Source organism: Pecten maximus, unplaced genomic scaffold (assembly GCF_902652985.1).
Source record: "Pecten maximus unplaced genomic scaffold, xPecMax1.1, whole genome shotgun sequence".
Lineage (NCBI taxonomy): Eukaryota > Metazoa > Mollusca > Bivalvia > Pectinida > Pectinidae > Pecten > Pecten maximus.
Genome location: NW_022982916.1, coordinates 26,748 through 39,211, shown reverse-complemented (window position 1 = coordinate 39,211; position 12,464 = coordinate 26,748). Strand labels below are relative to the sequence as shown.

At 36.3% G+C, this 12,464-nt stretch overlaps 3 protein-coding genes across 4 annotated transcripts; 2 read left to right on the top strand and 1 right to left on the bottom strand.

Annotated features, from left to right (window-relative positions):
- Window positions 1-131: 131 nt before the first annotated feature.
- LOC117321142 (nucleoporin 88-like) lies at window positions 132-1,366 on the top strand (the record flags this gene model as incomplete). The annotated part of the gene is given in 1 exon segment (XM_033875609.1): window positions 132-1,366. A coding segment is annotated over 1 exon segment (64 nt), but the record flags the coding sequence as incomplete, so codon positions are not given.
- A 720-nt stretch (window positions 1,367-2,086) lies between these two features.
- Window positions 2,087-5,317, top strand: LOC117321140 (uncharacterized protein DDB_G0290685-like). Of its 2 annotated transcripts, none has more exons than XM_033875608.1 (2): window positions 2,087-4,145; window positions 4,492-5,317. In XM_033875608.1, the coding sequence occupies exons 1-2, from the start codon at window positions 2,657-2,659 to the stop codon at window positions 4,935-4,937; spliced, it is 1,935 nt and encodes a 644-aa protein (XP_033731499.1). In that variant the 5' UTR covers window positions 2,087-2,656; the 3' UTR covers window positions 4,938-5,317. The 2 variants fall into 2 exon arrangements, with proteins under 2 accessions (XP_033731499.1, XP_033731498.1); XM_033875607.1 differs by having other exon boundaries at window positions 2,087-4,172.
- Window positions 5,318-6,865: 1,548 nt separating this feature from the next.
- LOC117321138 (U8 snoRNA-decapping enzyme-like) lies at window positions 6,866-11,923 on the bottom strand. Its single transcript, XM_033875606.1, has 4 exons — window positions 11,838-11,923; window positions 11,077-11,299; window positions 8,040-8,306; window positions 6,866-7,408 (listed from the first exon to the last, which is right to left on the bottom strand). Exons 2-4 carry the CDS (start codon window positions 11,278-11,280, stop codon window positions 7,193-7,195), a joined length of 687 nt encoding a protein of 228 aa, XP_033731497.1. The 5' UTR covers window positions 11,281-11,299; window positions 11,838-11,923; the 3' UTR covers window positions 6,866-7,192.
- Between the last annotated feature and the right edge of the window lie 541 nt (window positions 11,924-12,464).

Below are 12,464 nucleotides of genomic sequence, written 5' to 3'. Positions count from 1 at the left end.
CTGTTTGGGTGGATAGTCTTGGAGTAGATGGTGTGATCACTTAGATTCGTGCTTAGTCATAATTGACTGTTCCCTAATTCAGAAATTCTGATGATGTGCATCAAGATACATTGTATATTTCTCTGTTATAGGGGTGAAGATCTGTCTAACATGCTGCACAGGATCAACCAGCTCAAGTTGGACGTAGGGGTGTGACCTTCTCTCTCAACATCTCCAAAGTCAAGTGGCCAACCAGTGTGGACACAAGTGGTGACCCAGTTGACCATCTAGCTGTTGACCAGTCTTTGCAACATATGAAAGTTGGATCAGCAGAGCTGATAACCATTGTAGGTGCTAGCTGGTAACCTCCGAGGCAAACTGACCATTGTCCAGCTAGCTGGTAACCTCTGAGCTTGATGTGAAATGTGACTGGATTGTGATATGTGGTGTTCCTTCACAGGACATGCTGACGGTAGCTTTTCAAACATCAGGCCGAAAGCTGTCCCATTATGGGTGCAGTAAAATATTTTCACCACCAGGTCATGACAATGTTTCTTGTGATGTCATAATGAATCGTACAATACTACATAAAAAATATCAAGTTTTTTTTATAGTGTGTTGTTTCACTGTATATCATTGATATAACTAGTTATTTCTTCACTCTGTCCGACACTGGTTATAACTTTTGATACTACCTTGATGTTGAGGGAGGGGATTGGAAGGGCAATACCTAGGCAGCAAGGGAGGTGAATGGAAGGGCGAGACCTAGGCTCTGAGGGAGGAGAATGAAAGGGCAATAGTTTGGCAGCAAGGGAGGTGAATGGAAAAGTAATACCTAGGCAGCAAGGGAGGTAAATGGAAGGGCGACACCTAAGCTCTTGAGGGAGAAGAATGGAAGGGCAATATAGTTAGGCAGCAAGGAAGGTGAATGGAAAGGAAGTGTGCACATGATGCCTAGGCATTGAGGGAGGAGAATGGAAGGGCAGTGAGGGAGATGAATGGAAAGAAATGGGGAGGGAGTAGAACAGAAGAGCAACATTGTTTTCAAGGCCTGGACTATATTGTTTGTTTCTATTTATGTAAAACAGGTTATATTGTTGACAAACTGATTTGAATCCGATGTTTATTTTAATAGATAGTGATCATGTCTTGTTGATGTGGAAGTATGTTTTTGAAATAAATAAATTTGATTGTGATTTCTGAAACAAATCTGTAGTTTATGGTTTATCTTGAGGGACCCTGGTTAATCTAAATATTGTGTCAGATAATTTTTTACCAGTATTCAACAAGAATTACTTGTAATTCTATGTCTTGCCTGTCCTGCTAAGAGTTTTGTGCAAACTCCAAAATTCACTAAAAATTTCACTATTTTCTCAAAAAAAAAAAATACACATAATAGTATGGACATCCTGTATACATTATAGACATCTGTAGATATTGATGTATTGCAAATCATATACATTTATCAAATGTCATTTTTACCCAAAAATCATCTCTTTCTGAACCAAGACAGTAACATACTTCCGATATGCGATAGAATTCATTCGAGTTTGACTAAAAAAATAATGGTTTGATACAAGTTTTTCAAAAAATTTAAAGTCATAACAATGCAACAGAGTTGCTAAGAGGTCAGCAGTATTACTATTCTGCCATCAACATTTCTGTCAAACTCGGAGCACAAAAAAATTCTCAAATTAAAAGAGTTATCATAAGGGAACCTTGAATATCCTTGTATCTTTATATAACCATCCAAAAGAACATTTCAGATTCAGAATTTCAACTTAAGTTTACGGTTAATTGGACTTTGTTAATGGATTGGGCCACGTTAAAAGTTTTTCGGTTAACTCGAGGTTGAGTTTAATTTCTCACAAAGTACATGTAAGGTCGTAAACAAACCTGCATTTTACTTTTAATCTATACATGGACATCCCTTACTCACATTTCAGAATTTGAATTCAACAACAGTTTACCATTTGTTAGACAATGTTGATTTATTGTACAATGTTAGACTTTTCCATTTAGCTGGAGAATGAACTTAAATTCTCAATTTTATAGTTGGAATAAAATTGTTGAATTTTTCTTTTTTAAGTAATTACAATAATTAATACCACACGTTGACCTAATCCAAATGATACACAGAAGTGGACACAGGAAATATATGATTACCAGTAATTTAAGTTAATGAATTCAAAATAACGGGTAAATAAAAATTTAAAAGCAGACTTTGATAAGGTAATCAGTTTAATTTAAAATATTTGCTTTGATAGTTGAATAAAAAAAAAAACAAGTTCACAAAGTCATTTCAGTTTCATAATATTTTATTAATTAAATAAATTTATTATTACTGCAAAACATTAACATAAAGACAACAAAATGTGTAGGAACAAATAAATATTGAATACAATTATTAACCTCTAATGATGTTAACACAAGAACTTATCAACCCTACAATTATAATCATTTGAAGTCAAAGAATGGATAAATCATAGTTTCAGATGAACTGTAATGAAGATAACATAATTTGAAGAAATTAATGTTCTTCAATTATAATAACTTGGTTTAAAAAATAAATGTTTGACGTTTTCTTAAGTGTGCAATGAACACTCATAAAACAAATGTATTTAACCATTAAAACTGGGAAAAGATATAAATGTCCTCTGTGTAATTCATACTTGTCATGTGTGAAGTTTCTTATCGAAGACAGCACTTACCTAAATCCAGTATATTTAAACTGTTTATCTGTTGGATATTGAATGCATCAATTACATTAACTGACAATAACTCGGGACATCAAATATCCGACAATAACTCGGGACATCAAAGATCCGACAATAACTCGGAAGATCAAAGATCCGACAATAACTCGGGACATCAAAGATCCGACAATAACTCGGGACATCAAAGATCCGACAATAACTCAGAACATCAAATATCCGACAATAACTCGGGACATCAAAGATCCGACAATAACTCGGGAGATCAAAGATCTGACAATAACTCGGGACATCAAAGATCCGACAATAACTCGGGACATCAAAGATCAGACAATAACTCGGGAGATCAAAGATCCGACAATAACTCGGGAGATCAAAGATCTGACAATAACTCGGGACATCAAAGATCTGACAATAACTCGGGAGATCAAAGATCCGACAATAACTCGGGAGATCAAAGATCAGACAATAACTCGGGAGATCAAAGATCTGACAATAACTCGGGACATCAAAGATCAGACAATAACTCGGGAGATCAAAGATCCGACAATAACTCGGGAGATCAAAGATCTGACAATAACTCGGGACATCAAAGATCTGACAATAACTCGGGAGATCAAAGATCCGACAATAACTCGGGAGATCAAAGATCAGACAATAACTCGGGAGATCAAAGATCTGACAATAACTCGGGAGATCAAAGATCTGACAATAACACGGGACATCAAAGATCTGACAATAACTCGGGACATCAAAGATCTGACAATAACTCGGGACATCAAAGATCTGACAATAACTCGGGAGATCAAAGATCTGACAATAACTCGGGAGATCAAAGATCAGACAATAACTCGGGAGATCAAAGATCCGACAATAACTCGGGAGATCAAAGATCTGACAATAACTCGGGACATCAAAGATCTGACAATAACTCGGGAGATCAAATATCTGACAATAACTCGGAAGATCAAAGATCCGACAATAACTCTGGAGATCAAAGATCTGACAATAACACGGGACATCAAAGATCCGACAATAACTCGGGAGATCAAAGATCAGACAATAACTCGGGAGATCAAAGATCAGACAATAACTCGGGAGATCAAAGATCCGACAATAACTCGGGAGATCAAAGATCTGACAATAACTCGGGAGATCAAAGATCCGACAATAACTCGGGACATCAAAGATCCGACAATAACTCGGGAGATCAAAGATCAGACAATAACTCGGGAGATCACAGATCAGACAATAACTCGGGAGATCAAAGATCTGACAATAACTCGGGAGATCAAAGATCTGACAATAACACGGGACATCAAAGATCCGACAATAACTCGGGAGATCAAAGATCAGACAATAACTCGGGAGATCAAAGATCAGACAATAACTCGGGAGATCAAAGATCAGACAATAACTCGGGAGATCAAAGATCTGACAATAACTCGGGAGATCAAAGATCCGACAATAACTCGGGACATCAAAGATCAGACAATAACTCGGGGAGATCAAAGATCTGACAATAACTCGTGAGATCAAAGATCTGACAATAACTCCAGAGATCAAATATCTGACAATAACTCGGGAGATCAAAGATCAGACAATAACTCGGGAGATCAAAGATCTGACAATAACTCGGGGCATCAAAGATCAGACAATAACTCGGGAGATCAAAGATCTGATAACTCGGGACATCAAAGATCAGACAATAACTCGGGACATCAAAGATCCGACAATAACTCAGGACATCAAAGATCAGACAATAACTCGGGAGATAAAAGATCTGATAACTCGGGACATCAAAGATCCGACAATAACTCGGGACATCAAAGATCAGACAATAACTCGGGAGATCAAAGATCTGACAATAACTCGGGAGATCAAAGATCCGACAATAACTCGGGAGATCAAAGATCAGACAATAACTCGGAACATCAGAGATCTGACAATAACTCGGGACATCAAAGATCCGACAATAACTCAGGACATCAAAGATCAGACAATAACTCGGGAGATAAAAGATCTGATAACTCGGGACATCAAAGATCCGACAATAACTCGGGACATCAAAGATCAGACAATAACTCGGGAGATCAAAGATCTGACAATAACTCGGGAGATCAAAGATCAGACAATAACTCGGGACATCAGAGATCTGACAATAACTCGGGAGATCTGAAACCCCTCCGCCCTGGAATACATGTTACTAGTCCAGTTCTAAACAGATGGTATCAGAAGATTTGAAGCAGAAAGAGACAATAACCTGTATACAATGTTTACATGTTATGTAGGAACATTAACATTTTATCAATATATTCTTCTGTTTGAGGTATTGTAATTATCTGGCAATAAGCCCATGTATATAAAAATAACCCTGCATTTTTTGCCGTTCTATAAGTTACTAACAACTGTAACTTCTTCTTTGTCCAGTACACCCTCTGACTTTGAGGCTATGACTTGGTCCCTGAGATTGGATAGATGTGATTAAGGATTAACTGTTTACCGCAACATCAGTTTCATCACTGATGTAAACAACAGACTGAATATGTAAAATGTTAAATGTGCATGACATTTGTAGTCAGGGTGGAATGTTTTACACCCACAAAATTTTGAACCAACAAAAACACGAATCATGGTACATGTATACATACCCCCTGGTATATTTATATAAGTTGTTTATAATTAAATAAATCTCCAAAATCACTAAATTTATGCATAAATCACCACAAATTGTCCATATTAATTAAGCAATACCTAATAAATATATTAAGGAACCCTGGTAAATTCTAGCTGCTTCCTACCAACCCAGCTAGGAGAGAATTTCTCCTTAGCCCATGTAGCAGAGCGTTAGTCTAGTAATCCAGGCCAGGGTCTTGGGTTCGATCCCCAGCAGTGACGTTAACCTGACATCTGTTAAATTGGAACCCAGCATTATCTTGTGTAAATATCTATGAACTGCAAAAAACAAAAAATATGCAAGTTTGCCAGCATTACTAGTTTTCAAAAGTTACCTAAATAGCACTTAATTGTACTTCCAGGGAACCTGAGCATAACACAACACTTTAAAGCCCAATTTCCAGCAATGATGGAACATAAAATTGATATACATGTACAATGTTCTGCAAAAGATTGGTGTGTTGAGATGTCCAGTAGGAGGTCTAATTATAAAATCTGATTACTTTCATTAATTGTAACAAATCAAGGTAGGGCATGTAATGAAATTGACATGCAATATATACAGCAATCTTATTTTTATTTTGCGCCAATTGAAACGTGTAAATTAAGAAAATATTTGAACAACAACAAAAAGTTGAAAAAACATTTATAAATGTAAATGTAAAACATTAAAAAATTTAACAATTACAAGAATAAAATTTGTGCCCAAAACCTCCAAAGGCTAAATGTGTTGTAACATATACAGTTCACTCCTCCCTTCTGTGGTGAATTTTATGCAGGTTAAAAGTATAACATTTTCTTATTCCATCACTTTATTTGATTAGACCTATTGTCTTTTATTCTCTCAACACCAGTTTTCAGTATTTTCTGCCTGTGTCTTTGTTTTTACAGCTTTGCAAGCTTTCAATGTAATGTAATGTAAACTTTATTAATTTTACAACAATAATGAAACAAGTTATATCATCTTATATTAATCCCGCTATATCATCTTATATTAATCACGCTATATCATCTTATATTAATCCCGCTATATCATCTTATATTAATCCCGCTATATCATCTTATATTAATCACGCTATATCAACTTATATTAATCACGCTATATCATCTTATATTAATCACGCTATATCATCTTATATTAATCACGCTATATCATCTTATATTAATCACGCTATATCAACTTATATTAATCACGCTATATCAACTTATATTAATCATGCTATATCAACTTATATTAATCACGCTATATCATCTTATATTAATCACGCTATATCAACTTATATTAATCATGCTATATCAACTTATATTAATCATGCTATATCAACTTATATTAATCACGCTATATCATCTTATATTAATCACGTTATATCAACTTATATTAATCACGCTATATCATCTTATATTAATCATGCTATATCAACTTATATTAATCATGCTATATCAACTTATATTAATCACGCTATATCAACTTATATTAATCATGCTTGTTGGCCAGGATTGAAGCACGCGAGGGGTCTTACTGTGGGAGGAAACCGGAATACCAAGGAAAAACCCATGTGGTCGCGCAGATGACCCCATATACCTTTTCATGTCCAATTGGGTAATCCAACCCCGGTCGTCTAGGTGAAAGACCACTGTGCCACCCGACCAACCTTTCAATCATGTATGTGTGTGTGTGAATGCAGTTATGTGTCAAATGTTAAAAAGTTTCTGTTTTTATATTTGTTTATTGTAATATAAACAAAAAAAATGATAAAATTAAATGAATGTAAACAAAATACATTTCTCTGGTCTTGGTCGGTGTAGTTACTGTTTAGACGTGGTCAACTGTTTCCCCTACTGTCCTGATTAGCGGCCTCATGTTGCTGCTGAGCTGTCAGCGCCGCCTCAATCTCCTCGGCCGTGTGAGTTTTAAAGTGCTGTAGACCATATAAGAGTTCGTCCCTGGCGTTACCGACGAAACTGTTGGAGAGGAAGGCTGGCATGCCCCGATAGTTATCTCCCATGGTATATAGCGGAGGGCGGAGGATCCCTAAGGTCTGTAACGGAACATACAAGGACATCTAGTTTATATATATATATCTGTGATATACAAATAGCCATAGCTAAGATATAATTGTAAACATATTTTTTTTGGTACAATCAAATTTTAGCACATATAATTATGAAATTTAACAGATTTGCGGATTGATTTTAGCGGACCAAATTATCTTATATTGGTAGAAATAGTTTACTGCAAGAGCACAAATATAATTTAGCATAATGCTTCTGGTGCTAAAATAAGATTACTGCTAATATATATACATCTACATTATATCTATTTATTTTCAGAAGAGACAAAACATACTGGCGACATTCTTGTACACCCTTGGCTAACAAAGTTGTCTTCAGTGATGCCACAGGGCAAACATGGAAATTAGGAAAATTACAATATTCCGAAATCAGTCTTATGATGTTGAAGAGGACCACATAATTTATATGATGGTGTAAGTATTGGATGTGGGATAATTTTAATGAATATAAAAAATACCTATCTATATTCTGCCAATATTTAAAATTTCAAAGTGAGTAAAGGTCCAGCTGAGTTTAACAATAAGCAATATAGGAGGACTGCACAGAGAAAATTTTTGAATCTGAGTCATACAGATGTTTGATACCTATGAGTATTACCTCTACTCCATAGTCTGGGGCCTGGAGGTTTTGTAGCTCAATGGCACAGAATTCTTTTAGCGTCACCTCTAATCCAAAGAAGTGGAGAACGAGATCTTTTTTGGCATTAAAGTAGGATACAATGTGGTTTTCTTTGGTTATGGAATGTTTTTTAAGGTCAAGGCCGATCTCCTCCACCATTTCTCGATTTGCTGCCTCAACGGGATCCTCCCCCGGGTCGACCAGACCTCCCGGAAACCCAATCACACCGTCAAATCGCATCTGCATCTGAAAAACATAAGTAGTTTACTGAAACTATTGATACCTATATGAGCCTGTTTAGTGATACTTGGACTCAGGTGTCGGTGAAAATATTTTTTTTAATGACTTATTTAGGTGTGCAAAGAGCCAGAGTTTGAATATTCTAGTAGGGCTCTCACAACTAATTCAGCCAATCAGCTGGTGTTTCACCTGAACCACGTCCCTAAAGAAAATGTGTTTCTTGGGTTTGTAGCTATTCCCTGAGTAAATGATACATGAAATGGGTACTTTCTATATACCAGAATAAAGAGTAGGGTCTAGAGATTTTAAAAATCAAAAATATACACTCCTGGTATAAATAGAAAGATGTAGAAATCCAGGTGTAAAAAGGTGGGAATTCCCCAGGTGGGGGATTTCTATGAAGTTGTTCTGCTCTGGTCAGAAATTCCCCTGTGCACTGTAGATATCAGGGTTACTGTCTTCCAAGTACAGGTGTGCCTTATATGCTATTAAACCTATCCAATAACATCATTTTTCTGGTAGGGAAATCTTCAAACTTTTATTTGATATAAATTTCACAACATTTGAACTTCAAATGAGCGATTGAGGGGATATCGATTGAGTCATTGGTAATAACATATAGTGAAATATTTAGTTGTGTGAGACCTAGTAACCTTTGGGGTCTCCAGGATGTTTGCTCCCCTTTACGAACGCTTCATACCACAAGGTAGAACAAATATTCGTACCCTGCCTACACTGCTCTCTGGCATCTGTCATACGACCATCTGTCAGAAATTGTCCGTCCATCGTCCAGAGTACGTTATCACAGCTAACCACAAGGCAACGACAGCCCAGGTCTCAACTGAGCATCAACCCCATCAATAAGTTGTATGATGATATTTCTGGGAAAACGATACCTGCTGATGAGGTCTGTATCATTCAATGAATCAAGTGGCTGTGCTCTGTCTCTAAATATTCTTTCTCTTCTTATGATACCGCGATTTCTTCGTTGTGTCAAAAGATAAACAAACGCCATCTTGTTTTGATAATAAGTTACGTTTAATTTTACGTGTACCCAAGAGCAGACGTAGACTTACGTGTAAATTTAGACGTAGCGACGTCACACGTAAAGTTACGACCTTTAGTGAAACTCATTTTAGACGTAAGTTACGTCTACGTTTACGTTTACGTCTACGTGTAGACTTACGACCTTTAGTGAAACTACGTCCAGGTTCTTAAGCTTCAATGATGTTTAAACATTTCGTGTTCAATGGCACCAAATCTGTATTAGGAAGAAGGCATACTTTCCAACATATTCCTATTAATAGGGAGTTTCCTGATTTCAGGCTCCCTGTCCCGTTTCCCAATCGTATTGATCAAATACAGTGCATTCCGCTTAATTGGGTTGCCTATTTGCTGTATATGATAATCTCCTGATTTTGGGAGACCTTGTGAGATTTCTACAAAGTTGGCAAGTATGGTAAGGAGTAAAGAAATGAAACATATCCTGCCCATGCTGGGACTCGAACTAGCAACCTCTAATTCAAGAAACAAATCACCTCCTAGGCTCCTACAAGGTATAGGGAAATTTCCACCAGCCAGAGTTGATGTGATGAATTCTTAATCATATTTTGATTTAAAACTTGAAAAACTATGAAACATGTTTGTCAGGTTTGTCAGTATGATAAAAGTGAAAGAACTTTGGTAATATATCAGAATTATAATATGGATGTGATTAAGGCAAGCCGTTTTAACATTTAATCCCATTTCCTCTTAAGGTAAAATATGCTTCAAATTTATTTCACTTAAGTGAAATAGTTTTTACCTTAAGGTTAAAAGACTTTTTTTTGCATTATGTTTTATTTCACTTAAGTGAAAAAGAATTTCACTTAAGTGAAATGAATTTTATTCATCTTAAGGGAAAGTCTTTTTCACTTAAGTGAAATAAAACATAATGCAAATGCTGCTGTTGAGTAAATCGGACACCCACTCTCATGAATCAGATATGGACTAGTCCATCTATTGACCAAGCATAATGGGTGTTTAATTTCTGACCAATTCGAGACCTTTTCTCTACTTCATTTGTTGTTAGTAAAATCAATACTATTTCCCATATGATTTACTTTCACTTATGTTTTATTTATTTCCCTTATGATAAGTGATAAGAACATATCAAAGTTAAAGTTTACTCACGCTGTTTCTTAGTTGACAGGTCCAAGGGGTTCATTTCATTATACCATGGGGTGGATAGGAGGACAGAGTGACTTTATGGACATATGGTCAGTTTTATTAACCTTAAGATGAAAAGAATTTCACTTAAGGGACAAGTATTTTGCATTATGTCTGCACATAATTTTTGTTCACTTAAGTGAAATTCTTTTTGTCTTAAGGGATATTAACATTTATTTGCATTATGTGTTATTTCACTTAAGTGAAAAAGAATTTCACTTAAGTGAAATTCTTTTCACCTTAAGGTGAATAAATTATTTGCATTATGTTTTTTTCACTTAAGTGAAATTCTTTTTTCACTTAAGTGAAATTCTTTTTTCACTTAAGTGAAATTCTTTTTTCACTTAAGTGAAATTCGTTTTTCATTTAAGTGAAAAAAACATACCCTTAAGAGGAAATGGGATTAAATGTTAAAACGGCTTGCCATATGTGATATGCCGAAGCACATTCATATTTTAAGAAATCAAAGAGGTCTGACAAAAGTTTATCAAATTTTAATTTAAAACATTTTAAAACTTCAGAGGTTAATAAAATTGGGATTTAAATGTTAGAATATCTGAACACTTACAAGGATAGCAGCCCTGGCCGGATAGAGATCCCACAGTACTCGAGGGTCGCGAGCCAGGATCATGGTGTGGCTGGCGTGTTTGTGTGAAGTGTGCGTCTCCGACATAGCCTCCTCGTAGGAAATCACCATAAAATCTTCGGTTCGGTCAACCATTCGACCATACTTTTCAAACGGGGCAAGCTGGCCCCAGTAAGCCCCAGACATAACTTCTGTCTACTGTAGACTACACAATAAATAAATTAAAGGTTAAATTTGTACCTAATAAAACATCAAACATAAATGGTCATACATGAGAAGAAAAAACATGGAGAAGTTAAAATGCACCAGGAATGACACTCCTATACGAATATGAGGTCTTATTCCACCTGATTACATGACAGCCTGTCAAAAGTTTCCTGTGGTGTTAACCGCTGATATTATTTGGAGTACAGACATGCATGATGTCATGCATGGGCCCAATGAAACTCGGCTTAATTTAGACTGGTATATCTTTACCTGCTTAAACATAGATATAGACCTGTCTTATGCCAAAAGTCAATATTCTTGACTATATGTGTTTCATGGTACTTCGAATCGTGGTGAAAATGACTCCAGGGTCAAACTATTATGATGAAACTGAAAGACATTCAGGCGAGTTCCAAATCTACTACTAGGCCTATATATACATGCAGCAGTGCTCTAAATAGCTCGAATGTCTTCTTCGCTTACCGTAGGCCTAATTCTCGAATTCAAAACACATGTCCAATTTAGCCGATACTCACCAGCTTGGCTAACGTTCCTAAGTTTTTTGTCGTTACCTTCCCCAACTACGGACACAACAAGCCACGTTTATCACGGAGCTAAAAATAACTCGGTGTTTTCCTGTGATCAACGTCAACCAAGCGTTTGATAGTTGCGATTAATGGAAGTATGGAAGCACGCATGTGTCTACAGACAGACAGTTGGGCACCAGACAATCTTCACGGCCACTAGGCCTTTTTATGAAGACAACAAGTAGACTCCAGCAAGTACTTAGGCATAACATTAAATGGGACATGCATATAAACAACATCACATCAAACGCAAACAAATCACTAGGATTTTTGAAACGGAACCTAAAAATAAACTCACAACACATCAAAGAACATGCATGCATACAAGGCCATTGTTAGACCCAAACTGGCATACTGCTCCTCCATATGCACCGTGGACGGCAGTATGAGGGATAGAACGAATATTCATACCCTGCCTACACTGCTCTCCGGCAGGGTATGAAGTCCCTCCCATTGCCGATAGTGTAGCAAGCCCGGATGTGATTCACATCGGGCAGTATAAGCAGTGGTAAAAAAATTCTCGGATAAAAAAACACATGTAAATTGATGATTCTGGTATCTATTAATATGAATGAA